The sequence below is a fragment of the Canis lupus genome, chromosome 1 (assembly GCF_048164855.1).
Source record: "Canis lupus baileyi chromosome 1, mCanLup2.hap1, whole genome shotgun sequence".
Taxonomy (NCBI): Eukaryota; Metazoa; Chordata; class Mammalia; order Carnivora; family Canidae; genus Canis; species Canis lupus.
In genome coordinates, this window is record NC_132838.1 from 99,809,208 (window position 1) to 99,837,199 (window position 27,992).

At 48.9% G+C, this 27,992-nt stretch overlaps 2 protein-coding genes across 5 annotated transcripts in view; one reads left to right on the top strand and one right to left on the bottom strand.

The window, feature by feature from the left end:
- IPPK (inositol-pentakisphosphate 2-kinase) overlaps positions 1-23,318 on the top strand; it is a 40,777-nt gene extending 17,459 nt beyond the window's left edge. Inside the window, exons 7-13 of the mRNA XM_072842580.1 lie at positions 2,186-2,244; positions 2,560-2,632; positions 3,920-4,193; positions 5,531-5,681; positions 6,153-6,255; positions 20,131-20,210; positions 22,035-23,318. Of these exons, the coding sequence (XP_072698681.1) occupies positions 2,186-2,244; positions 2,560-2,632; positions 3,920-4,193; positions 5,531-5,681; positions 6,153-6,255; positions 20,131-20,210; positions 22,035-22,260 (966 nt within the window). The 3' untranslated portion in view covers positions 22,261-23,318. The remainder of the gene's footprint in view (positions 1-2,185; positions 2,245-2,559; positions 2,633-3,919; positions 4,194-5,530; positions 5,682-6,152; positions 6,256-20,130; positions 20,211-22,034) is intronic.
- A 495-nt stretch (positions 23,319-23,813) lies between these two features.
- Positions 23,814-27,992, bottom strand: part of CENPP (centromere protein P) — a 218,299-nt gene continuing 214,120 nt past the window's right edge. For all 4 annotated transcript variants that reach the window (XM_072842606.1, XM_072842608.1, XM_072842615.1 and 1 more), the window contains 3 exons: positions 25,329-25,408; positions 24,521-24,612; positions 23,814-24,239 (listed from right to left, as the gene is read on the bottom strand). In XM_072842606.1, the coding sequence (XP_072698707.1) occupies positions 24,034-24,239; positions 24,521-24,612; positions 25,329-25,408 (378 nt within the window). In that variant the 3' untranslated portion in view covers positions 23,814-24,033. The remainder of the gene's footprint in view (positions 24,240-24,520; positions 24,613-25,328; positions 25,409-27,992) is intronic.

Below are 27,992 nucleotides of genomic sequence, written 5' to 3' on the forward strand. Positions count from 1 at the left end.
CTCAGAGCCTCTGTGTGTACACGGGGCCACCGTCAACACTCAGCCAGGCGCTTGCAACTCTACTTAGCCTTCACTTCCTCAGATTCTCAGATCAGCAGAAGGTGAGGGCCTTTTTAAGGTCTTTCCAGAGCCTGTGCATGGTCTTGTAGATGCTCAGGTCATGCTGGAGCTTTCCAAAGCCCTGTGTATATCTCATTCCTCAGCGTTTTCTTTTTTAGCTTTAGGTTAGCCTAATTGTTTGCTACAACTGTCATCCACTCTCTCAGGTAGCCATGAAGTTAAACAGTTGCCTCTGATGGTTTTCACAAATGCCACTTGGGAGAATGTCCCTTTTGCACCTGGAAAGCTCTGAGTCAGGTAATGAAGATGGGAAATGAAGAGAGGTCACATAATGACCATTCTTTGAGAATGAGAGTTTGGAGAAACTCCTGCTTGGTTCAGCACCTGTGGTGGCTGCTGGGCTTCTGTTTTTACAAGCATCGGGGCTGTTTTTTTTTTTTTTTAAGATTTTAATTTATTTATTCACGAGACACAGAGATAGAGGCAGAGACACAGGCAGAGGGAGAAGCAGGCTCCATGCAGGGAGCCCGATGTGGGACTCAATCCTGGGTCTCCAGGATCACACCCTGGGCTGAAGATGGTGCTAAACTGCTGAGCCATCAGGGCTGCCCTGGGGCTGTTGGTTTTTAAGATTTCCTTGGAATTAGAAGAGTGGATAGAGCATTAAAAATACCACAAACTTCACTGTTTTTAGATGTGGTCATTTTTCTTGAGTAAATGGTCCCCAGAGTGTTGTAAGCCTTTGGTTACTTTTCAGAATTCTGAAAGTTTTGATTCTGACCATTTTCTCCTTGCCCTTATGGAGGAGAGACTTTTCCAGAGTTCTTTACTCCCCACTTTTACTGACTCACCTCACCTTTTCTTGTGGTGTTAACAACTTGAGCTGTTCCTTTTAGGAGATGATTTTCATTGTCACTATTCATTTGATGGATTTTTAGAACTGCTTTTTACTATGAAGCAGTATCTGTTCATTTAACTGGTAAGATACGGAATTGTAGGAATTAGGTCACCTGATTTCCCAGAGGTAACCCAGTCAGTTTCCACATCCTTCCAGACTTCTCTCTCTGTCAACATAAATATACATGTTACCCAGCTGGAAATGAGATGATGCTTTTTCCCATGTGTATTCTAGCGTGTACTTATGTGTGCATGGACACATACTTTTATAAAGCAAATACGGGGTCTCACTATATGTTGTTTTGTTAATTGCTTTTTTCACTTAACTAATCCTTGAGGACTATTGTGTATCCTTCAAGGCTTTTTCAACATATATTTGGATATATGCACATATGGAGACAGTTTTTTTTTTTTTAAGCAAAGTAACATCATTTCCACTTATACAAATTGCTTTTTTCCTTGAGTAAATGTTGGTGATTTTTCATTTTGTCTTTTTCCTGTAAGTAGCTGGCTATCATTTATTCATTCCTTCATTTAGCATATGGCCGCCTTTTTTTTTTTTTTTTTTTTTAGGATTTTATTTATTCATGAGAGAGAGAGAGAGAGAAAGAGGCAGAGACACAGGCAGAGGGAGAATCAGGCTCCATGCAGGGAGCCTGACGTGGGACTCGATCCCGGGTCTTCAGGATCAGGCCCTGGGCCAAAGGCAGTGCTAAACCACTGAGCCACCTGGGCTGCCCAGCATGTGGCTTTCTATGTTCTGGTCCATGGAGCAGATGTGCTGCCAAGTTGTTTCCAGATCTCGCTATTAGAGTCAAGCTGCAGTGAACATCCTTGATCTTGTGACTCCTCAGAGATTTGCCAAGTCAGGGGGTACCCACATTTAAAATTTGATGGAAACCAGCAGGTTAACTTTCAAAAGGTTGTGCCAATTTATCTTCTCTCTGAAAATATGAAATTATTTGTTAGCCACACTCTCCTCTTCATGAATATTGCAACTTTAAAGATTTGTTCATCTGATTACCATAATTTAGCTGTGTCATTTTGAGAAGGTCCCTGCTGCCAGCTTCCCTGCTCCTGTGGAGAGTGGGGCTAGAGCTCCTGAGTTTGGGGTGAAGCCCTGGCTGCGGCTGTGGCTTCTGCTGGGCCCCTCAGCACCCTGTCAGCTCACGGAGGCGTTTGCCCAGTGCTGCCCATCAGTCATTTACTCCACTTGCTGCTTTAACAGGTGGAAACTGGGAAGTGGAAGCAGATAAGCAAATACTGTCCCCTTGATCTCTACTCAGGGTAAGAGAGCACACCTTGGTAGTGCCACCTCTGGGGGGTGGGGTACAGGGAGCGGGGCCCTCTCCTGCTGGTGTCTAGGGCCCTGGGCAGAGCTCCGGGCTCTTGGCTCCCACAGGTGAGCTGTGGGAGGCAGCAGCTGGGGAGTGGAGGGGTTTGGGGGCAGTGATGGGCGGCCTCCCCCACTAAGATGGCTCCTTAGCCCACAGAGCCTGAGGTTCCTCTTAGGCTCCCAGCAGCACGTCCCGTCCCCTGAGCTGTGGGCTGGTGAAAGCAAAGACTGCATGTGATTCTATTAGCAGTGTCTTCTCCTTTTAGAAATAAGCAGAGGATGCACTTTGCCTTGAAGAGCTTGTTGCATGAGGCCCAGAACAACTTAAAGATATTTAAGGTAAGAGTTGTGTTTCCATGGATTTGAGATGTGGGTGAGAAGGGGCCTCGCCGTCCAGTCCCTCAGCCTCACAGGCCTGGGGGCGGGGGGGGGGGGTTGCCGCCACTGCATGGGGGCTGCGGTGTCTCCTGCCCCAGACCGCAGGCCTAGCCCTGGCCCCTCTCTTGGTGGCAGCCTCCGGTGCCTGGTCCTGCTAGCACATGGCCTGGCCCCGCCCCCCTGCCCCGGCCCTAGAGCTCCTGCTCGCCCTTTCGTGTGCCGCCTTCCTGCCAAAGGCCCATCTTGGGTCAGTGGTCTTGTGATGGTTTTCCTGGGCCTCATGGTTGTCAGACACCCAAGTCGTGTGCCTCTTGCTCTGACGTGACCGGAGACCCAAGTGGGGCAGTGGGGGCATCACACATGCTCCTGGATCCTAGGACCCAGAGGTATGAGGAGGGCCCAGTACACACTTTGTGGACTGACATGTTGTGTGCTACCTGGGGACAGGGCAGGCTCATCCTCTGTCCCCGCAGCTGGCTCAGGCTCCCTCTTGAGGCCACTGACGGCCTGGTCAGGACCAGAGGCGGTGCTCCAGGGTTGTGTCCCTGACAGGGTGGGTAGGGTGCCATGCTTTCTGGCCTCCTGGGGCTGCCCAGCATGGCCTGTGACTTGAGAAGGGTTAGGAGGGAAGTCCTGCCCCACGGGGGACAGCTACAGGCTGAGTGTTGAGGGACCTGGACTGTCCTGAGGTTGTTGACCTCATCTTTCAGGTAAGGGAACCAGGGGACAAGGAGTTGGTCACACCTGGGGGTGGCTGCTGCTCAGCGTGCAGGGATCAGGCCCCGAGGGGTTATAGGACAGCCCCCCAGGGGTCCCTGCTTGCTGCCCTGGGAATGTTGGCGCCATGAGAGTTTCTTTGCTGGACATGGTTTAAAGGCAGTGATGGTCTTGGGGATGAGGCTATCCACACTGACAACATGGGTGGCCTCTCCGCCTGCAGGAAGGACAGAGGTCCCCAGATACAGGTGCCCCTGACTACTCACTCAGGGTCATGCTGACCCTGTCTTCGGAGAGCACGGGGGTCACGGGGCTCCTTGAATACCAGGCATGAGTCTTCTGGGGTTTGGGCTTCGGGTGGTGCTTGCCTGAGGTTCTCTTTCCTTTGTTCTTTTCCACGTTGGTCAGCGATGCAGTGCGCATGGGGGCAGTTTCCCTGGAGGGTCATGGTGTGCAGGGCCCAGACAGGCACCCATCCTGCACAGTGGGCATGGCCATGGGGGTGACGGGTCCCTGTCTCTCCTCTTGAAGAATGGTGAGCTGATCTATGGCTGCACAGATGCCCGCAGCCCTGTGGCTGACTGGACGGAGCTCGCACACCACCTGAAGCCCTTTTTCTTCCCTTCTAACGGCCTGGCTGGCGGGTCCCACTGCACGAGGGCTGTGATCCGGGACCTGGTGCACGTCATCACCCGGGTGCTGCTGAGCGGCTCCGACAAGGGCCGGGCAGGGACCCTGTGGCGGGGGCCTGGGCTACGGGGTCCCCGTGTCTGTGAAGCCAGCCCTTTCAGCAGGAGCCGCCAAGGTAGGCCGGGCGGGGAGGGCTCTGGGGGATGGGGGGTACCTGCCAGGGTCCTGCCTGGCCTCACGGAGCTCTCACGGGAGCAGCTTGGGCCATCAGGGCCTCCCTGCGGCCACCCTGCTGGGGACGCTCCTGCCTCACCTTCCCTGGGGATCTGGGGCCTCCCCCAAAACACCACCCTGTGTCTGTGTGTCCCTGTAGTTTGCTGAGTACCTCCCCACTGGCCTGTGGGCCTGCCTGGCCACCCTGCAGGGGAGTATCTCCTGGGGGCCTGCAGCTCCAGGCCCCAGGGTGGGGTGTCCCAGCTTAGAGGCAGCTCGGCGGCCCACCTGGGTTTGTGCTGAGTGTTCTCGGGCTCCTTGTTGTCCCTGGGCTGCCTGTGGCCTGTGCACGGGAGCCGAGTCAGGACCTCCTTCGGCACCGACGAGGAACGCTCCTCATTCCTGTTTTGGGTTGAAGGCCCCATGGGGTGGCACGAGGGCAGCAGCCTGTTCCTGCACAGTGTGGGTGCTGCTGTACTGGCCAAGCAGTTACCCCGGGACTGCATGGCACCAGCCGTCTGCTGCTCCTGCGAGTTGTTCTCAAACACATTTTTTAGCCTTTTTCTTGAAAAAGTGATACGTGATCATTTCAGAAAATTGTGGAATTATGCCCACATTTGGGCTTCTGAGCAGATGGCAGCATGTGGTGGGTGTGGAGAGCCCCAGGGACTGCTCCCCTGGCCCCTCCTGGACATGTGGCGTCAGCAGGACCCTGGAGTGTGTCTGAGGCCACACAGCCACCCTGGAACCTGGTATTTTGGCCTAATTACCAAATGTGTGTCCACAGTTGTAGTTCTTGAATTTTTACTGATGATGAGGTAGGCATTCCGCGTTGGTCCCCCATGGGTCTGTGCTCTCACGTGGTCGTGTGGCCAAGTGGGTCCTGCCAGCAGTGGGATGTCAGAGGTCAGAGTGTCTCCCCTTGAGGGGAGAGGGGCCAGGACTCACGGATGCCCTGGTGCCCTACTAACCCTGTGCTGACTGCCCTGCCGTGGCATGTTGGGCGGTTCTGCCCACTGTCCTGTGTGACCCTGGGCTCCGCAGACACGGCCTTGCAGGGGAGGATGTGCTTGTGATTTTACACTTCATGCCTGGCTTGCTTGCGTAGGCAGAGGGCCGTCGAGGCACGGAGGTTGGGGCTGATGTTTGACCATGAGAAGTGCACAGACACGCAGGTCCCTTGCTGTGTCTGGCGCCTGGCCTGGCACCCCAGCAGCTCCGTGAGGCAGGTGCGGCCCATGCCCAGGCTTCCTTCGGTCCTTGACCGTAAACCTCTTGTTTTCCTGATGTTCTTGGTAGGAAAAAACAGCCCGGAGTGCTCGGGGTTACCGAAGGGCTGTCTTCTGTACAAAACCCTCCAGGTGCAGATGTTGGACTTGCTGGACATCGAAGGCCTCTACCCCCTGTACCGGCGGGTCGAGCGGTACCTGGAGGAGTTCCCTGAGCAGAGGTGAGGCCCGGGCTCTGAGCATCCTGGGTCATCCCAGCAGGAAGACCACCTGCCCTGCCCCGGACTCTGCTCCTATGAAGACCCGACCCTGTCCTGTGTCGGCTGAGCCTGCAGGGGGCAGTGCTGCTCCACAGCTGACCAGCAGCTCCTGCCCTGGCTGGCGGGCCTTCCTGGACAGGGTCCTGCGGTCGCTGGGGCCACAGGCATGGGGCCGGCTGTGGTGTCCCCCAGTCTGCACCCCCCTCCGCCCCCTGCTCCCTGTGCCTCTGGCCTGGATGCCTAGGTGACACAGCCTAGGCTCCTGTTGTGCTCTTGCTCTTTTAAAACTCTTGCTTCAGACAAAGCCTAGTGTTAGGAAGATGTGGATTTTTAGATGTTTAAAGGCAGGGGTGCGATTGTTGAATTGTTAGCCGTTTAAGAAACCCTCTCCAGGCAGCTCTGCCATCTGGTTTTTTGTGCTTTCTCCTTCAGAAAAATGTTGCAAATAGATGGGCCTTATGATGACGCGTTTTACCAGAAGCTGCTTGATCTTTCCACTGAGGATGACGGGACGGTGGCCTTTGCGCTGACGAAGGTGGGCCAACCCTTCTGGAAACACTTGTGCTCCATAGGCTATTTATTTATTTATTTATTTATTTATTTATTTATTTATTTATTCTTTTTTTATTTTTTATTTTTTTTATTTATTTATGATAGTCACACAGAGAGAGAAAGAGAGGCAGAGACATAGGCAGAGGGAGAAACAGGCTCCATGCACGGGGAGCCTGACGTGGGATTCGATCCCGGGTCTCCAGGATCCCGCCCTGGGCCAAAGGCAGGCGCCAAACCGCTGCGCCACCCAGGGATCCCCATAGGTTCTGATTTAACGCAGACTTGGAGCTTTCCCAGGATGCGTCGCTTCCCTTCCCGGCTTCTGAGGTCTACCACACAAACCCTGGGGAGTTCCACAGTGGCGTTTTTGCAGGGGCCCGGGTGGTGGTGACCCACACCTCAGCTTTCAGGAGAGGAAGATTTCCTTCCCCCATGTATGTCCCTCCCCCTGCAGCCCCCACTGGGGCTCCCCACCGAACCCAGGCCTAGCCCTGCCCCGAGGGGGATCAAGGCTCCTGGGACATGGAGAGCAAGAAAACTGCATCTTAATTTTCACTTGCCTCTGACTGAAATTCAGTGTTTCCTCCACTGTGAGTGTGGAAATAGCCACTGTCGGGTCAGCAGGACCCTCGACGTTGCCCTGAGAGAACCAGGGCACTTGTCTCTCTCACTGCGGTGGCTGCAGACACCCCACATTTCCTTTAGCTGCTGCTCCTGAGGTTTTGTGCTTTGTCCTCCTGGAGGCAGGGATTGTCACACATTGGTTTAAAAAATATTCTGATAGCTGATACTGTTCTGCCATTTATGATTTGCGTTTAAAAATGTCAGTAGGAGGGAGATCGCAGGCCACCCCGGGCTGTCCGGGTTTGGAGCGCGGCACGGGTGGTGCGCTGCCCAGAGGCTGTCTCTGTGCGAGGGGGTGGCTGCCTGCAGCCCTAGGCTTGCCTGCCGGCCCCCACCTTTGTCTGGTCCCCACTGGGCGTTGGTTGCTTCCTCTTCCGGGGCTGTTGTGGTGCCAAGGAAGAGGATAGAGGAGGTTGGGGGCCATGCCCTGAGGCACTCAGGGCAGGAGGCAGCCACACATGGAGTCCTTGCACCAGAGTAGAGCCACAGAATCTCCCATGTTGTCTGCGGCTTGGGCACAGGGATTGAGGACCAGGTAACCCACTGCTGCCATTTTCCACAGAAGCGGGTGTTTGACTTCTTTTATGTACGTTTCTCTAGGTTTCAGAATTGCTACGAGATAAACACGGATTATTTTTTTATTTCTGTTTTTAACCTCATATGTAAACCTAATCTTTGGTGAGGGACTCAGGCAGTCCTTACGCTGACCAGAGTGCATAAAGTGAGCACCAGGCTGGGCTAGTGCGGGCACAGAGACGGCTAACTCATCCCTGCTGGGGGCAGGGAGGAAGTCACCTGGGGAAGCAGTGGCAGCCCCTCACCTGCCACCTGCAAATGCCCTACCCACCGGCCTCACTCCTGGGCCTGGGCCGCGGAGAGGGGACTGCTCACGCTCACAGCCCTGAGCACTGGGCACAGCCCGTGTCCAGCAGCAGGTGGTCCACAAGGCAGCCCACAGCAGGTTGCATACACAGGCCGTGCTGAGCAACAGATGGCCTGGCTGGGTCTCCAGGGAACTGTGCAAGGTGACAAAACCAGTCCCAGAATCTCACACACTAGGACTGTTTCTATGACATTCTTGACATGAGAGTGGTGAGCGGTGGCTCTGGTTGGTGGGGGGGTGGGAGGAGGGCGGGTATGGCTCCACCAGGCCAGCCTGGGGCATTCAGGTGGTGACAGTGCTCCGCCTCCCTGTGGTGGTGCATGTGGGCCTACATGTGACCACACCCATGTGTGTGCACACGGACTGGACTAAGGTCACAGAGTGGAGCAGTGTCACTGTAGTTTTTCCAAGATGTCACCATTGGGGGAGGCTCGGTACGGGGTCCTCAGGATCTGCGTTATTTGTCACCCCCCTGCACGTGAACCTGCCATGACCGAGGTGGTACGTCTCCATGGTCAGCCATGTGTTTCTAGGCACCCCCCCCCCCCGCCTCTCTGGGGGACGGCCCCATTCTCTGCATCGCTCACTAGCGGCTGGAGGTGTCTGTTTGGGGATGCCAGCCGCCACCTCTCTGTTTTGGGGACTTAGGCTCTGGGGGTTGGATTCTGAGGAGGGTGATTGTGAAGGGAAGCGGTGGAGCAGGGTGAGAACATTCTGAGGCTACAGACTTCATTCTTTCAAGGGCTTGTTGAAAGAAGCCCTGTAGCTCTGAGGAGGGGTCGCTGCCTTTATTTACTGCCACCCAGGGAGACCCTGGCCCCCTGGTGTGTGGAATCCGGAGTCCATGGGCTTGTTCTCTAAAGGGCAGACACTCAAGACTGTGCAGATCAGCTGGCCTTTTGTTGCACCTGCTTGCACTTGTAGCCATGGGCACACCGAACGAGAGCAGCTGCGTTCTAGTAAAACTTCACAGAAACAGGTGCGAGGTGCAGTAGGCCCCTGGCCTAGAGTTTCCTGACCTCTGTGCTTTTGCTTGTCAGTTTTTTCCTAAAGATTTTGTTTATTTGACAGAGTGCATGTGAATAGGGAGGAAGGGCAGGGGGAGGGAGATGCAGATGCCCTGCTGAGCAGAGAGCCCCATGCGCCCCAAGATCGTGACCCAAGCCCAAGACAGACGTTCAGCTGACGGAGCCCCCAGCGCCTGAGCCTTTTAGCTTTCTTTTTTTTTTTTTTTTTAAGGAAAGTTTTGGTTTTTCTTAAGATTTTATTTATTTATTCATGAGAGACAAACAGAGAGAGAGAGGCAGAGACACAGGCAGAGGGAGAAGCAGGCTCCATGCAAGGAGCCCGATGTGGGACTCAATCCTGGATCTCCAGGATCACACCCCAGACTGCAGGCAGCGCTAAACCGCTGCGCCAACCGGGGGCTGCCCCGCCTTTTAGCTTTCATGTCATGTGTTGCCCTGCTGCTTGGGAAGCTGCATGCTATTCCTTTCCCTGTGGTGCTGACTTTTCTAGCCTGCTCTGCGCCTTCCGAGTCTGATGCTAATTGGTGACATAGCACCACGTGGACCTCCAGGGGAGGAGCTACGTCCTTGCCACTTCTCTCCCACCTCTTGTGCAGCTGTGGTCTCGATTCCTCTTGTCTTGTTCTCTAAAATCGCAGTTCACAGAATTGCTTACTCGTATCTTTGCCCAACGTTCTTGCATCTCTGATCTTTCCTGTTTCCTCTTTTTTCTGTAACAGCTTTATTAAGATATAACTTATGACTGGCCTCCTTCACTTAGCATGTTTTCCAGGTCCATCTGCTTCATAGCATCATGTATCTATATTTCATTCCTTTTTACAGCTGGAGAGTACTCCATTCTGTAGATACATTTTATCCATTTATTATTATTATTTTTAAAATTTTTTATTTATTTACTCATGAGACACAGAGAGAGAGAGAGAGGCAAAGACACAGGCAGAGGGAGAAGCAGGCTCCATGTAGGGAGCCCGACGTGGGAATCGATCCCTGGTCTCCAGGATCATGCCCTGGGCCGAAGGCAGTGCTAAACTGCTGAGCCACCCGGGCTGCCCCCATTTATTATTGATGGACATTTTGTAGATTATGAATAACACTGCTGTAAATATTAGGGTACAAATCGTTGTGTGCATATTTTTACTTTTCTCAGGTAATACTTAGGAGTGGAATTGCTGGGTGAAATGGTAACATATGTTTAATTTTATTGGGATTTGCCAGACAGTTCCAGACTGGCTGTCTCATTTTATGTCCCCACCAGCAATGTGTGAGGGTTTGCCTCACTTTTAATGATGTAATTTGTCTTGTTGAGCTATAAGAATTCTGTACACAGGGATACCTGGGTGGCTTAGAGTTGAGCATCTGCCTTTGGCTCAGGGTGTGATCCCGGGGTCTTGGGATCGAGTTCCACATCAGGCTCCCTATAGGGAGCCTGCTTCTCCCTCTGTCTGTGTCTCTGCCTCTCTGTCTCTCTCATGAATAAATAAATAACATCTAAAAAAAAAAAAAATTCTGTGTACTGTGGGTAGTAGACCCTTATCAGATATGATATGCAAATAATTTTCTTCATTCTGTTGTCTTTTTACTTTCTGAAAATGCCCCTTGATACAAAAATGGTTTTGATTTTGATGTTTAATTTATCCATTTTTTTCTTGTAGTCATGCTTTTGCTGTAATAGCTAAGAATCCATTGCTAAATCCAAACTCATGAATATTTTCCTGTTTTCTTCTAAATTCTTTTTGATGTTGTTGTTAAAGATTTTATTTATTTATTCATGAGAGACAGAGAAAGAGACAGAGACACAGGCAGAGGGAGAAGCAGGCTCCTTATAGGATCACATCCTGAGCCAAAGGCAGATGCTCAGCCATTGAGCCACCCAGGCACCCCTCTTCAAAGAGTTTTATAGTTTAATCTCTTATGTTAATTCTTGGGTCCATTCTGAGTTAATATTTGTACATGATTTGATGTAGGGTTCCAGCTTCATTCTTGGCATGTGAATGTCCAGTTGTGCCAGCAACATTTGTTGAAAAGACTTATTTTTTTTCCCCCACAGAATGGTCTTGGCACCCCTGTTCAAATCAGTTGACAATAGATATATGGGTTTATTTCTGAATGCTCAGTCTTGTTCCTTTGATCTATATGTTGTGTTTATACTTTTGTTTGTTTGTGTTTATACTTTGACTTACATGTTTATATTTATGTCTGGGTTACTATTGCTTTTTAGTAAGTTTTGAAATTGGGAAGTGTAAGTTGTCCAATTTTGCTATTCTTTTTTTCAAGATTGTTTTTGCTATTTGGAGCCCCTGGTGGTGATTCTATATGAATCTTAGAATCAGCACACCAGTTTCTACAGAGAAGCCAGCTGGGATGGTGACAGGGGTTGTGGTGAAACTGTAGATCACTTTGGTTAGAATGGCCATCATTACAATAGCAAGTCTTCCAATTTGTTAACATGGGATCTTTTTCAATGTATTTAGATATTTGATTTTCTTTCAACCATCATTTGTAGTTTTTAGAGCTTGCATTTTGTACTTTGAGTTTATTCCTAAGTTTTATTTTTCTTGATGTTGTAAATGTATTTTTCTTAATTCTCTTTTCTGATTCATTGTTGCAAGTGTATAGAGATACAGTTTAATTTTGTATAGTGATCTTGCAGCTTGCAACCTTGCTGAATTCCTTTATTAGTTCTGACAGATTTTTAGTAGATTCCTTAGAATTCTCTCTACATAAGGTCATCTGAGTGAGCATGAAGAAAATTTTCTCCGTTTCCAATTTAGATGCCTTTTAAGTTTTTTTCCTGCATAGCTGCCCTTGCTAGAATCTTTAGTATAGTGTGGAATAGATGTTGCAAGAACAGGCGTCTCTAATCTGTTCCTAGTCTTGTTGGGACAGTGTTCAGTCTTTCATCATTATGTATATATAATGTTAGCTGTGGGTTTTTCACAGATATCCCTTATCAGGTTGAAGAAGGTACCTTCTTTAAAAATGAAAAAAAAAAAAGGGTACCTTCTTTTCCTATTTTGTTGAGTGTTTTTATCAGAAAGGATGTTAGAGTTTATTTTTTTTAATTTTTTTTAAATTTTTATTTATTTGTGATAGTCACAGAGAGAGAGAGAGAGAGAGAGAATGAGGCAGAGACACAGGCAGAGGGAGAAGCAGGCTCCATGCACCGGGAGCCCGACGTGGGATTCGATCCCGGGTCTCCAGGATCGCGCCCTGGGCCAAAGGCAGGCGCCAAACCGCTGTGCCACCCAGGGATCCCATGATGTTAGAGTTTATTAAATGTCTTTTCTGCAGCAACTGAGATTATTGTGTTTATTTTTTTGGTAGACAGGGCATAATATTACTTTGTTTTTGGATGTTAAAACCAACCTCACATTCCTGGTATAATTTTCACTTGGTCATGGCATATGATCTTTTGTGTATGTTGCTAGATTGAATTTGCTGTTATATTGTTGAGGATTATTGCATCCGTATTCATAAGAGATACCAGTTTGGAGTTTGCATTTGGTTTTGGTATCAGGTAATACTGGCATTGTCAAGTGATCTAGGAAATGTTGTAGCCTCTCACTTTCTGGAGGGGTTTGAGAATGACTGATGTTAATTTTTCTTTCAATATTTGATAGAATTCAATGGTGATGCCACCTGCACCTCCACCTAGCTTTGTAGTTGGTGTTTTGATGCCCAGTTCAGTCTCCTTATTTGTTAGAGATTTGATGATATTGTCTATTTCTTCTTGAGTCAGTTCTGATAGTTTGTGTCTTTTTAGGAATTTGTCTCTTTTATCTAAGTTGTAGAATTTATTGGCCTAAAATCTGGTTTTTCTCTTCTTCAAGTAAACCCTTTAGAAATTACATTAGTAACGTAGTGAAAGTCTTTTGGAAAATTCTACACTCTGTTTATCTGGATATGTTTATAATTCTCCACAGTATTGAAATTTTTTCTTTTCTTTTTTTTTTTTTAATTTTTATTTATTTATGATAGTCACAGAGAGAGAGAGAGAGAGGCAGAGACACAGGCAGAGGGAGAAGCAGGCTCCATGCACCGGGAGCCTGACGTGGGATTTGATCCCGGGTCTCCAGGATCGCGCCCTGGGCCAAAGGCAGGCGCTAAACCACTGCGCCACCCAGGGATCCCTGAAATTTTTTCTATGTAAGAAGGGGTTCAGTGTTTTTCTCCTAGTGTTAAACCATTCTGTGGAACATCATCTGACCAGGGAGTGTGCTGCTGACAGGTCTTCTAACTGTCCTTTTCTCGGGAGGGGAGTGTTTCCTATGCCTGTTTTAGGAGCTTGTCGTTCTCATTATTGGACATTTTAGTGCATTGTGATTAGGTATGGGGTACCTTGTATTCATTTATGCAGCTCTCTATGAACATGTGCTTCCTCTATTTGTGGATTTATATCTTCTATGATTTCTGGAAAATTCTCAGCCATTTTCTCTTCACATATTTTCTCCATTATCCTGTTCTCTTCTTCAGGGACTCTAGATATAGAGCAAACCTCATTTTATCTTCTCACATATCATAACTGTACTTCCTATTTTTCATCTTTTTGTAATACATTCTAGGTATTTCTTCAGTTTTGCCCTCCTATCCATGCAGTCTTTCTTCACTTGTGTCTAATCTGCTAGTTTGTTGAGTTTTTCCTGTTTCAGTAGTTATATTTTTATTTCTCAAAGTTCTGTTTGGTCCATTTCCATATCTGCTTGGTATTTTTGATAGTTCCTCGTTACTTGCTCAATTTTAAATTCCATCTTTTACTTCTTTAAACAATCTTTGAAGCTATTCATGTTCTTTACTTGATATCAGATAATAAAACTTCAGAGATAATTTCTGTGTTGTTTTGGCTGATTCATCAATGCTGTATTGTCTGCTTGGGTTTTTAGTGGTCCATGATTGTGAGTTCGTGTTTGGTCTTTAATCTGTGGGAATCCTGGGGACCCAAATAGGAGATGCTTTCCTCTAGGGAAGATACAGAGCTTCTTAAGCTGTGGCTTAAGAGAGAAATCTGTTTAGACCCCATACTAACTGGGGCTTATTCCTAGAAGCAGTGCTTCCACTGACATCTGCCTGCAGAACAGCTGAGACTTATTTGCTCCTTGCTCAAAACCCTAGTTTTGGCTCTTTTAGGGGTGAATGGCAAGAAGAGGGGATTGAATTAGCGATTTCCGATTTCCCTTATCTTTAGCAGGCTGAAAGTGTACTGAAAGAAGGTTTTTTTTTTTTAAAAGATTTTTATTTATTTATTTGAGAGACAGAGAGTGAGTGAGTGAGCATGACCTGGGAGAGAGGTAAAGGGGGAGAGGGAGAAGCCGACTCCCGGTTGAGCAGGGAGCTTCATGTGGGGCTGAATCTCTGGCCTCTGAGATCACACCCTGAGCCGGAGTCAGAGGCTTAACTGATTGAGCCCTCCAAGTGTCCCTGAAAGGTATGTTTATAGGGATTTAGTTGTTTTGTGGGAGGGCCCCTGGAAATCCTCTGTATTCCCTGAAAGTGACATTCTCTGTAGTATGGTCATGTTACTGTCATTTATTTGGGTATTGTTTTTAATTTGTTATTATTAAAAATAATGTTGACATTCCCATTTTTGTACTTTTTTTTTAAAAATTTTTTATTTATTTATGATAGTCACAGAGAGAGAGAGAGAGGCAGAGACACAGGCAGAGGGAGAAGCAGGCTCCATGCACCGGGAGCCCGATGTGGGATTCGATCCCGGGTCTCCAGGATCGTGCCCTGGGCCAAAGGCAGGCGCCAAACCGCTGCGCCACCCAGGGATCCCTCATTTTTGTACTTTAATCCTCATGCACCTAGGCATATCTGTGAAGTACATTATTGGAAGTAAAATTGCTAGATTGATAATAGATTCTGTCAGTATTGTCCTTCCAAAAAGATTCTGGCAATTTATGTTCCTTCTTGCAACAGTTGAGGGCCCTCTTCCTGCATGCCCCCCAAAACGCTATTTGTTACCAATATTTAGGATTTTAATTTTCTAAACTTTTATTCTCAACAATTTATATTGTGAAATATAGCACGGCCCAGTGATGTGTCACAAAGCAAACTCTTGTGGAATTACTTATGTCTGGATGTAGAACACTGGGAGCCAAACATAATCCCTGTTGTTATTCTGCTACTTATTCCTCTTTCTTTTCTTCCAAGAACTGTTGTATTGACTTATATTTCTTGAGTTTAGTTTTGCTTTTGAGCTTTATATATGGAATTCTACCTTTTTTTAAAGAAGGAAAAACAACTCTATATACTGTTTGTAAGATTCACTCATGTTACTGTGTGCATTTCTATACTTGCATTGCTTTATAGTGATCACTGAATAGATATACCATGCTTTATCCATGTTACTGTTGATGGATGTTTGGGTTCTCTGTTTTGGGCTGCTGTGGATAAAGCTGCTTATAAAACATTCTTACCCAGATCTCTTGGTGTACATGTTACATGTTTCTCTTGGATGTGTTCCTAGGAGTGGAATTTCTGGGCCAGAGATTTGAGCATATTAGCTTTAGGAGATACTGCAAAACAGTTACCTCCTTATATTCCCTACAACTGACTAGAGTAGTTCCCATCACTCCTCATCTTCTCCACCACTTGGCTGTGGCTTTTTTAGCCATTCTGGTGACTAGTGGTGGCTTGTTGTGATGATGAGATTAAGCACCCTTTCATATGTTTATTGGCCATCTGTGTTTTGCGTGAAGCCTCTTGCCCAGGTTTTGTATGACTCTTTTTCTTACTGATTTGTAGGAGTTCTTTATGTATTCTGGATAGAAGCCCTTTGTCAGATATATATGCTACTGGTGTCTTTGACTGTAGTTTGTTACTCTACTCTCTCACTGGAATACTTTTAAGAATTCGGAAGTTCGGGCAGCCCTGGTGGCGCAGTGGTTTAGCGCTGCCTGCAGCCCGGGGTGTGATCCTGGAGACCCAGGATCAAGTCCCACATCCGGCTCCTTTCATGGAACCTGCTTCTCCCTCTGCCTATGTCTCTGCGACTCTCTCTCTCTCTCTCTCTGTGTCTCTCATGAATAAATAAATAAAATCTTTAAAAAATAAATAAATTCCTTTAAAAAAAAAGAATTCGGAAGTTCATAATTTTAAGGTAGTTTAATTTATGTCTTTCTTAAGAAGTGTTTATATTGGGCAGCACAGCCCAGGTGGCTTAGCGGTTTAGTGCCACTTTCAGCCCAGAGCCTGATCCTGGAGACCCAGGATCAAGTCCCATGTTGGGCTCCCTGAGTGGAGCCTGCTTCTCCCTCTGCCTGTGTCTCTCTGTCTCTCTGTCTCTCATGAATAAATAAGTAAAATCTTTAAAAAAAAAAAAAAAGTGTTTATATTTTATCTATCTTAGGGTCCTCCAGGTATTAAGAAACCTTTATTGTTTTGCCTATCTCATTTGGTGGGTATGGCATGAGGTAGGGTTTTATTTTATTTTCATATGGAATTTTCCCAGAATCACAGGAATTATCCTTATCACTAGAGTCAAAACAAGCCTTGATACCCAGTAGAGCAAATCCTTTTACCTTCTGCAAGAATATCCTTTTCCTTGTAATCTTAACCTTTGCTTGTGTACATAGATCTTGGAATTAACTTGTTCAGTTCTACAAGGAAAAGCAGTAACAAACCTGTTGGGATTTTGATTGGTTTGGCATTAAAATGACAACAGGAGCTAACAACTATACAATATTGAGTCTTCCAACATGGGCATTTTCTATTATTTTAGGTGTTATTGAAAACTAATAAAAGTGTTTTAGGATTTTCTTTCTTTCTCTCTCTCTTTCTCTCTCTCTTTCTTTCCTTTCAAGATTTTATTTATTCATGATACAGAGAAGGGGCAGAGACACAGGCAGAGGGAGAAGCAGGCTCCATGCAGGAAGCCTGACTCCATCCCTGGACTCCAGTATCACGCCCTGGGTGGAAGGTAGGCACTAAACCGCTGAGCCTCTGGGATTCCCTGGGATTTTCTTTAGAGGGGTCTTATATTTTATTAGATGTACTCCTAGATATTTGATGGTTTTAGATATAAATGGTATGTTTTAAAATATATTTTTTAAAGATCGTATTTATTTATTCATGAGAAACACACACACAGAGGCAGAGAAACAGGCAGTGGGAGAAGCAGGCTCCATGCGGGGAGCCTGATATGGGACTTGATCCAGGGACCACAGGATCATGACCTGAGCCAAAGGCAGATGCTCAAACATTGAGCCACCAGGTGCCCCTAAAATATTTCTTAAAAAAGATTTTGAGAGAGAACTCACACAAGCAGGGGCAGCAGCAGGCAGAGGGAACCGGAGAAGCTGTCCTCCCTGCTCAGCAGGGAGCCAGACATGAGGCTCATCCCAGGACCCCAGGACCATGATCTGAGCTGAAGGCAGATGCTTCACTGACTGAGCCAACCAGGGGCCTCTCTTTTAAAATATTTCATTTTAGGGGCCCCTGGGTGGCTCGGTTAAGTGTCTGACTCTTGGTTGGGGCTTAGGTCATGATCTCAGGGTGCTGGGATCGAGCCTCACAGGTTTCCTGTTCAGCGGAGAGTCTCTTTGTCCTTATTTACTCTCCCTTGCCCCTCCATGTGCACGCACTCTAAGATAAAATAAAGACATTTTTATATTTCATTTTAAAGTGTTTGGGATATAGAGGAATGCAATTGGTTTTTCTATTTGACCTTTTATATGTCAACCTTGCTAAACTCACTGATTCTAACCATTCACTTAGAGCTTTTGGATTTTGGTTATATGGAATCATATGTCTATGAATTTGATTATTTGCTTTCTAATCCTTATGCCTTTTACTTTGGTTTGCTTAGCTGTATGTAGTTATGACAGTTAGAAATCTAGTCTCATTCCCATTCTCAGAGAAACCATTTTACCACTAAGTTATTTGTTGTAGGTTTTTGGGGTTATTTATTTTTTATACAAATAACAAATATTTTAATTAAGGTGTTTCTTTTTTTTTTGCATACATGTTTGTGGGTGATATTTTTTGTAATATCTTTGTTAAGTCTTGGTATTGACAGTATGCCTGCCTCATTAAACATATGAAGAATGTTTGCTCATTTTCCGGTTCTCTGGAAGAGGTGAAGAAAGAACTGTATCATTTTTTCCTTAAATGGGCATCCAGGCGCCCCTCATAATCTTTTTTGTATCGACTACTAGCAACATTCCATTATGGTGGGAGAACACAGTCCATATGGTCCTTTGAAATCTGAGATTAGCTCTTGATCCTTTGAAATATGTTGTAATTTGTTTTATATATAAAGGTCAATATATTTAAAAAATGCTTCTGTGAATACTTGGAAAAAAGGTGTCTTCTCAAATTGTTGTGCAATGTTTTATATCTTCCCATTAGGTCAGAATGTGTTCAGATCTTTTATAACCTTATTTTACTGTCTGCTTCTTCCAAAAGGAAGATGTTTTGAAGTTTTACATAATAATTATGGAATTTTCTGTTAGTTATTTTGAGGCAGGCTATATTATCAGCTTCCTTAAATTTGTAATTGTTAAACCCTCTGGTAAATAAAAATTTTCATTTTCAAGTGTCATTTATAATTTTCAATGCCCTTATCTCTGTAAAGTTTCCTTTGATACCAGTGTAACTTATCTAGGTTCTTTTGGTTAATATTTGCACTGCATTATCTTTTTCTGTTTTTGTTTTTCTTGTTTTTTTGTTTTTGCTTTTTTAATATTTTATTTATTTATTCATGAGAGAGAAAGAGGCAGAGGGAAAGGTAGGCTCTGTGCAAGGAGCCTGATATGGGATTCGATCCTGGGACTTCAGGATCACGCCCTGGGCCGAAGCCAGGTGCTAAACTGCTGAGCCACCCAGGGATCCCCTCTTTTTCTGTTTTTAATATTTGTGTTTGCAATTAACCATTTATCATGGTTTGATATTTTTTTACTTGGGTTTAATTTTTACCGCCTGCTTTATTAGGTTTCTTTTCTTTCAGGTTATTGTTATTATTTTTTTATCACACCATTTCTCCTGTCTGTTGGAAGTTTCTGAGTCTCTTGCTTTTTCTCTCTTAGTGGTTATCCTAACCTTTGCAGCAAGCGGTTGACCTCTAGCACCTTCACTCTGTTTTTGGACAAGAAAATTCTTAGAGTGTATTTTACTGTCCCCCTGACTTAAATCCTATTGCTGTGTATTCTCTTGTTTTAAACTCAAGGAGATGATTACCGTTTATACAGTCCATGTCCTTTTACCAACATGTTTCTCGTGTTGCTCTTGCTTGGCCCTGCACCCCAGAGCTTTTACCTCTGGGATGATGTTGTCTGAAGATACCCTTGTGTCTCCTCTGTGTAGGTCTGCTAGTGACTCAGCCTTGTGTTTGTTTTGTGATGTGTAAAAGTGATTTTGTTTTTTTAGAGTCATTCTTGAGTCTGTGGCTTGATGTCTTTACTCAGTTTTGGAAAATATTTGGCCTTATTAACATCTTCAAATTTGATTTCTGTCCGTTTCCTTCGTATTTTCCAGCTATTTTACTTAACATGCTTCATTCTGGATATTTTTCCTTGGATCTATCTTCCAGTGTAGCAAGTCTCTTGAATTTTTCCTAATCTGTTAAAACTATCTCTTAAATTCTTAATATTGATTTTTATATTTTTTCAGTTCTAGAATTCACATATAGTCTATAGTCTCCAGCTCTCCTCTCATTCTTAATTTTGTCTTTTATTCTTTGACCAGAGCAGCATATCTGTCTGGTACCTATAGCAGTTGGGGACCATGTGTAGGTCTGCTGACCTGGGACTGGGATATTTTTGCACATTTTCACTCATGTCATGTGTTATACCTGCATATTTTAATTTGTGTGCCAGTCACTGTATTTTACAGTTCTTTAGAAATTATTTGTAAGGCCTGGGATAGTGTCTTCTTCCAGAGGAGATCTTGGGTTTGCTTCTGCTGGGGGCCAGGGAAGCCCTAGCAAGTCGGGGGTCCTCTCACCCCAGTTTTGGTGACTCATCTCTTTGAAGCAGGGCTGCAGGTCCTGGAAGGCTGCTAACCTGAAGACAGGGTTCACGGTTCCCCAGCTTCCTCTGGTTGTGCCGCAGCTGGGCTGGCCCTGAAGACACAGGCTTTACTCAAAGTGAAAGTCTAGCCCTTCCATTCTCCATTCTGTGTCTGACTATATTTGTAGTTTTGTGCATCTGATAAGTGAAAAATGTTTGGTATAATTTGCATTTCCTTGATTAGTAGTGAGTGAGAGCTGTTCAATCTAACAAATTCAAATGATAATGTGAAACTTCGAAAAACAAAGGGGGTTTTGCAGCTGGTTCCTGGACTGTGGTGGGGTGCGGTCCTGGTGCTGACCTCTCCGTCCCCACAGGTGCAGCAGTACCGGGTGGCCATGACTGCGAAGGACTGCTCCATCATGATTGCGCTCTCCCCTTGCCTGCAGGATGCGAGGTGAGCTGCTTCTGCTGTCCCCTCACACCTAATCGTGCACCGCGGTTTGCTTAACTGCTTGCTCTCTATACGTTTGTGATTTTTTTTTTAAAGATTTTTTTTGAGAGCAAGCGACTATGAGAGAGGCCATGAGCCAGGGGGAGGGGGAGGAGAAGCAGACTCCCCACCAAGCAGGGAGACGACATGGGGGTGCGATCCTGAGACACTGAGATCATGACCTGAGCTGAAAGCAGATGCTTCACTGACTCAGCCACGCAGGCACCTCTATAAGCTTGTGATTCAGTTGGAAAGACATTTAGAGAGAATAACTTACAATGTCCTATTAGAGACTACTATGATTTTCTAAGAATATACTCCAAAGACTTAGCAGCAGTTTGGATCCTATGGTAGAAATTCCTCTCAAAGCCCCACGTGCCCACTGATGTGTGGAGGCCAGAGGAGCCTCCTTGGCCCTCACTTTGCCTATGGGGCAGCACGTCTGCCATCCGGCTTCCTGTTGGCAGGTCTCTTTGGATGTTAGTATTGTGTCTGGTCCCCTCCCCTTCCTTTTTTTTAGGAATTCAGGATGAACCTGATAATCTTTTTTTGCTAATTAGATGGCGTCGTCAGCAGTGATCCTCGTGGTGCCAAACCCCACACAGTGTTTGTGGAATGTTCTACATTCTTCTGACATGTGTTCCTGGGTCAGGATGACCTTATCGTTGGCTGCCAGCCACCCCTTTTTGAACTAAACATTCCCAGGGCTGCTGTTCCCTGGCAGGCACAGAGCAGAGAGGAAACACATAGGGATGTTCAGAGGGTGTGTCACACACAGAGGCTGTTCTGTTTAGTTGAGGACCCCCGTGATCCCGTGAGGAAGTGCCTGCCGTGCACTGATGCGGTCACATGACAGGAGCATGCAGAGGTCACCCGCTGCCCTTCCTGAAACAGGCCTGCCCTCAGGAATGCACGGGGCTGGCCGGGGCCTGGCAGGCCCCACCAGCTGCTTGGCAGATGCTGTTGGGGCAGGGGTGGAATACAGGCCCCGGAGCCCCGTGGGGCAGCGTGGAAGAGTCCGGCGTTGGGAGTGGAGCCCTGGGCTCACGGGAGGTTGTGCTGGACACAGCGACATGTTGTGTAGCTTGAGCGCCGGTTGGGTCATGGCTGGGACCCCAGCGGCTGAGTCCGGATGCCCTCTCCCCACAAGGAGCACTTGGGAGCAGGCATGGAAAGTGAGAGCCTCGGCCTTGATTAGCTTCCTTAGAACAGGAGTGTGTTCATTTTCCCCTCCTCCCAGGCAGGAGCTTGGGAAATTCGTGGTATTTGGGATGCCTTCCAAATCTAGAAGAGTAGGAAGTGTGGGGAAACTAGGACTCCTGAGTATTTTTCTTGGGCTTATCTAAGCTTATGTATTTAACCAGTCGCCGGACGTGAGCCTCTGAGGGCTGAGTGAGATGGATACACAGCAGTTTTAGTACGGAGTTCAAAACTGGCCTCTCAGTGGTTGGTTTTAATACAAATAATTGTTCGTTTTTTGTCATAAGCACATGACTATTCTGATGTTTAGAAAACACAAAACTAAGCCTTAAAAACAAAACATCAAACACTGCAGATAAGATGTGAGACTAAGGCACGAAACCAGATCTCTCTCCCCAGAGGTGAGGAGCCTCAGGGAACAAATGGGCTTCTCAGCAGATGTGGGGAAAAGTGCGTGAAGGAAGTTTACTGCGGCGGGCTGGGGAAAGGCTGGGCCTGTGTGCTCCTGGTGGGCATCACAGGGCGTGAGCCCTGAGCAGGGTGGGGGTTTGGGGTCCGTGTGTCTTCAAGCTGCTCTTTCCTTTGCAGCTCCGATCAAAGGCCTGTGGTCCTTTCATCGAGATCCAGGTTTGCTTTCTCTGTGTCTGTGCTGGACCTTGACCTCAAGCCCTACGAGAGCATTCCTCACCAATACAAACTGGATGGCAAGATAGCCAACTTCTATTCAAAGACTGTACACGCCAAAGACACGGCCATGATGTCGCCCAGGTTCAAGGAGAGCGAGGACTGCACGTTAGTCCTCCATAAGGTCTAAGCGCTTCCTTCGGGGTCTCGGAGCCTCGAACACACAATGCGAGGGTTGGACGAGAGCGCTGTTCTGTTGTGCTGGGAGACCTCTGGCTGTGAACATGGTTGCTGTTTAGCCCTTGTGCAGGCGGGACTGCGTCTGGGGGACCGGGAATGGAAGGTCAGCAGACGCACCCTCCGGGATGAGGAGGTGGGGGCTCGTGCGCCGTGTCCCCACCCCTTCCTCCCCACCTGGGGCTCATGTTTAATCTCTGATGTCAAAGCCTTAAGACCCAAGGTTTGGCGCTCCTACCACCACATGCTAACGTAGAAAACTTGAATTGTCCCATACATCTTATAGTTTGGACTTGAAGGAAAACATGGATACTACTGGACCTGTCCCAGCCGAGTTACGTGGTCACTGTTTTCTGTGCGAGCCTCTGGTCAGCACAGATGTTGTGGGCGCTGTGCTGCCCACAGGCAGGTGGCTGGTGTGAACGTTGGTCCTGAGCTGTTGTGGACTCGGGGTCTCTGTGGAGGTGCCACGGCCACGGCTCTGCACAGGGTCATCGGGGAGTGGGACTCAGGTCACGGGCAGACACCACTCACATGAGCACTGAGTCTCTTTTTAGCTCAATGATTTTCTCTTTTACTTCAGTGGAGATGAGGTGTTCCTGCCCCAGTGTGGTCGCTGCTGCCCAGAGCGGGGGTCAAGGCGACTCCACGCCAGGCGCTCTGGGTGTGCAGGGAGCCCCGCCGGAGCCAGTGTGATGCATCCCTGCTCCCTCAAGATGAGTGACTTCTGGCTGGCACCAAGAGGGTTCTCGTTGGGGTCACCGTGGGTGTGCCCGGCTGCTATGAAAACTGTGGGGAATCTTGGCTTCGGTTTTTTATTCCATGGTAGGTTGTACAGATTATTTATATCATCGTTTTGAGGGACTAATGAAGGTTTATTGTAACATAAGATTATAATAGTGAAACCACGGGATTGTATGAAAATGCTACATGAAAAATAATATTTTGCTGATTGTAAATTTTTGTGGGGAATTTTGTGATAACTTGAGAATTATACTTGTTTGAATCAAACCAGCTCTCAGAATTTATTCAACGTTGTTCTAACATTTACATCTTCCACACTTGAAGGTTCAAAAAGGTGCCAATGACTTGTGGCTCCTCTGTGTGCACTGGGGGGCAGGCAGCTGGTGAGATGCCCCCACAAGGACATGGGAGGATGGAAGCATCTGTGTTGCTGGTGTGTGTGAGGTGGGCTTGCCTGGGGTGCTGCCCTGGGGTGTGGTGGGGGAAGGCCCTTCAATGCAGAGGCTTCGTATGAGGGGACAAGGCTGCATTACTGCATTTTTTAAGCTGATTACTCCACTTCTATGTGAAGACCACAAAGAAAGAGTGGGGGGCAGAGCAGGGTGGCAAGGTGGGTGGTGTGTCGCCCTGGTGTCTGGAATGTCTAAGGACTGTGGCCCCTGCGTGGCAAGGGGAGGGCCAACCCTCAGGACGCCTCCACCCTCAGACTTGGTGAGAGGGGACCAGCTGCTCCCCCAGATCCAAGGATGGACACTTCTGTACTTTCTGAAAAGTTAAGCTTTTCTTTTAATTTTTTTTTCGTAATCTATTACCAACGTGGGGCTCACCTCACGACCCCAAGATCAAGAGTTGCATGCACCCCCAACCAAGCCTGCCAGGCATATGATCCATGTCTGGCATTTTGTTTTCAAATAGTCATGTTTATTTTTCCACATCCCGTCAGCTTATATATCATGTGCCGAAACTGCACAGACACTGTGTCCTAAAGGCGTGGTTTTTCTCTGGAAGCCGGTAACTCTTTATGTGGAATGAAATCACACACCTGCGTGTTTGCCGGAAACTGGTTGTCTGCTGGGCACAGAGATGTTATCAGGCTTTCTAGAGCAGCTTCGATGCCCAGCACACCCAGCAGGGTTCTGAAGCGGAGGGGCGCAGTCTCCAGGACGTGGTGCTGGTCTAGCTCCAGGGCTGCAGGGAGAACATGTGGCTGAGACGCTCCGCCAAGGCTTCCCCCAACGCCTCCACCCCTTGACAACTGTCATGACTGTGAGCCAGGCATGGACCAGGCACGGACTTGCACGCCAGGGCTGGGAACTGTCCCTTCTCACCTCTACTTTCAATTACTGGTAAATGGATGTAAACTGTACACAGAGATTTCCAACTTTTGATTCTTGCCATGAAAACCAGATGCCAGAAGCAGGCGTCAGTTGGGCACATAAGTCCTCAGCACTTCCCCTGTGGGCCCCTACCTTGCTGTGGCACTTTGGGGAGAAGATCCAGCTTCGGAAAAACCTTCCCTTCTTCCTCCATGTGCATCCTCCAAACGACGACCAGCTCGAACCTGGAAGATGTGAAATCCATCCCTAAGTGCTGTTTGGAATCTGTGAAGTGTCAACAATGTGGCACTGTCACCCTCCCCGAGCAGGTGCCCCTGCATACATCTGCCCACCAACAAAGAGGGAACAGACCCCAAGACCCAGCAGAATGCTGTTCCGTCCATGATGTAGAGCAACAGGGATGTGTGCTGCTCTGAGAAGCAGCAGCGACAGGAAGTCGAGCTGCTACCCCCAGGCTCCTGCTGCCAGCACAGGGCCCATGGACTCAGGGGTCAGAACCCAAATGCCCAAGACCTGGAGGCGGCAGGAATACACTGCTAACGGAGCAGAAGCACCGAGGCCGAAGTGCACACAGCTACCCGAGCCCACAGGAGCTCGCTCTGGGGTGATGCTGACGGACGCAGGACGTCCAAGAAGCCCGCAGTTATGGAGCCATTTTAAGGTCTGAAAACAAAACGTGTAGGCTGTGCACATGCCTCAGGTGCGTGGGGGGCGGGGTCCCCACATGCACACACGGGCCCCAGGGGTCCTCTCTGCCTTTCCCGCAGCCAGCCAGTGAGGACAGAGCCTGGTCTGCAGAGGGCCTAGCACCACAGCTGCGGCTGCACTGCCCTCGCCCTCACAGTTCTGTTGTCTCCAGGTCACCTGACACTCGCATTCTACCACTTGGACCCCTCATCTGGGTGCTGGGGAGGCTGCCCTGTGGGGCGTCCACACTCACCCTGGCTGGCAGGCGCTCCGGACCCCCATGCAGCTGGACGCGGCCCCCTCTGGGAGGTGCACGACTTCCGGGTACTTGTCCTGGGGGAGATGAGGCAGGAATGGGGCACTCAAGCGGCGTCCATCCACGCGTGTTGCAGTGCCCTGGCTGAGGCCTGCTGCGGGACTGTCCTGGTCCCCACACCATGCAGGCTCCACGCCACACAAGCCCCACGGTGCAGACGGCACATCCTCATGAGGGACAAGGAGGCAGGATTTCCCTGGAGTAGTGCGTCTAGGGCCAGCTAGGGCTGGGCCAGGGCGTGTGACTGGATCTCTCCCAGGCATGTTCCCGTGCACCCACCCCTGGCTCCAAGGAGTGACACCTGGTCCCTTGTCTCTGTTCCGTCAGTTCCCGGATATCTGCAGGGGACCCTGAACAACACGGGACTCCCGCCTCCTTTCCATGCATCCGGACATACTGTCCACATGCTGGCACGCGGACCCTCCATAAACTCTGCTCTCAATTCCACTCCCTCGAGTTTGACATCTGTCGCACTGTCAGGGCCCCTCTGCTGGTCCCCACAGGTGACCCCATCCTCCGACCCGGCCGACCCATTCCAGATCCTTCCACATCTGCATGGCCCCCACATGCTCTTCCCCGCAGGTCAGCAGATTAGGGAACAGCATCCTCCCCAGGCCCCTCTATGGTCCTGCTCCTTGGAGACCTGGGTGACCTGCACCCCTCGTTCTCTGCAGCTTCAGCACTTGGCCTGACTAGCCCCTCACGCAGAAGCGCCCGGGCAGGCCCCTGCCACCATGACCTCCCACCCTGCCCATCTGAGCAGGGGGTGGGCGCCACAGTGACCTTGTGTCAGTCTCCCCCAGAAGTGTGCCCACCACTCTGCTAACGGGATCTCAACAGCTGTGCCAAGTCCGCTTCATGAGACCACATGCCATCCTAGAGTCTAAGGTTTTCTGAGAAGGAAAGAAAGTGGAATTTCATAGATTTCTAGGCTTGCGACTATAAGGCAGGCTCAGCTTTCCCCTCTGCCTAATATTCTAGAAAAGCCACAGGGGCATGGGGAGCTCTACTCTCCCAGAACCAGCACCTGAGCATGGCCTGTGGCAGAGGGCCCGTGGGCTCCCAGGCTGCATGGGGGACGTCTTCTTTCCCTCCGTCCACTGGGCGACCTGAGGTCAGATGTGAGCCTGCCCTCGCTCCCTGGATCCTCATGGGACAGAGTGGCCAGGCTGGTGGGGTGGATGGCAGAACCGAAGCTTCAGACTGCTAAGGACACACGTGCTGCGTGTGCAGAACGAGGTCTTGTGGGGACAAAGATGTGGCATAGCCTCTCCAGGAGCAGCCTGTGGAGCCAGAGCTCCCAGACCCACATGTGAAAGATGCCGACGGAGCAAGAACACGTCCAAACACCAGGCCATTCTGACCAAACCCTGGGCTCGGCCTGGTTTAAACTTACAGTTTCTAATTTCAGTAAAACTGCGTATGAGAAAATATATACCTACGTGTTTTAAGTGAAAGTGCTGGTTGATTTGTAGACCTCAAGCTCTTCTAAATTAGTAACAGCTGCAGGAGGGACACCCGGAGGATACTCAAGCACCGCAGGGCCGGGGCCCAGGGGCAAGGCCACCTCACCAGCAGGAGGCGGCAGTGTTCACTAAGCCTGCCTCCCTCCCTCTCGCTTATAAAATAAAAATAAAATAATCAGTAGAAATGCTGACACAAGGAGGAGGTCAGGCACTTGGTGTTTGTGCAGAGTGCATGGGGCTGCGTGCGGCCGGGGGCAAGCTCCCTCTCACCTACACACTGGCCTCTTACGCTTGCCTGGTGACCTCAGGCGCTTGGGGCAGAAGCACACATGTGAAGGAAGTGGCGTGGGACAGACCCCAGGCGGCCAGTGGTGCCCAGAGATGGGTCTCGTGAACCCTGGTACGCGGCTGCTGCAGCTCTGAGGCCAACGAGTGCACTTCAGCAGCGACTTCGGGCCACGTGTGTTACTGTGTGATGGGAGTTGTGCTTTCCTGGTGGTGAGAAGGCCAGGAAGAGGCTTTGCGATGTGGGTGCTCTGCACACGGGGCATCAGTCTTCATTCTAAGTGGGGATTCGACATGGGTATCTTTTCGGATGTTTGCCCCATGCCTGGGGGTCTGTGCCAGCCGGTGGCGGCTGCAGGGATGCTGGTTTGGGGTCAGACCCTTCCAAGCCCGAGACTTGCTGTGCAGTTGAAGTGGTGGCTGGTCCTAAGGGAACAGAGTCTTCAGGAGCAGACTGGAGAGGCCCAGCCTCATGCGCTGAGCCCAGAGGGGAAGGCGGGAAGGCGCAGGGCACCCTGCCTGCCTCCCCCTTACACATGAAGCTGAGATGCACCCGAGTGTCCACACACACGGAAGCCCCGAGCCGACACCTGCCGTGTGCCCCAGGCGCTGACCCGTGTGACCAGCCTCTCCTGTGCATGTTTTCAGGGCATGTGCCCACCGTGTGGGTGCCAGTGCCCTTCTTGCTGCCCGGTAACACCCCCTGTGGATGGCTGAGCTCTGGCTCCTGGAGATGATGCTGCTGTGGGTGCCGTGGGCACCTGTGTTCTACCTCGTAGTTATGCACTGGAGGGGTGGCCGCTGAGCCGTGTGGGGCTCCACCCCCTCGTTTGTAGGATTCTATGGGCAG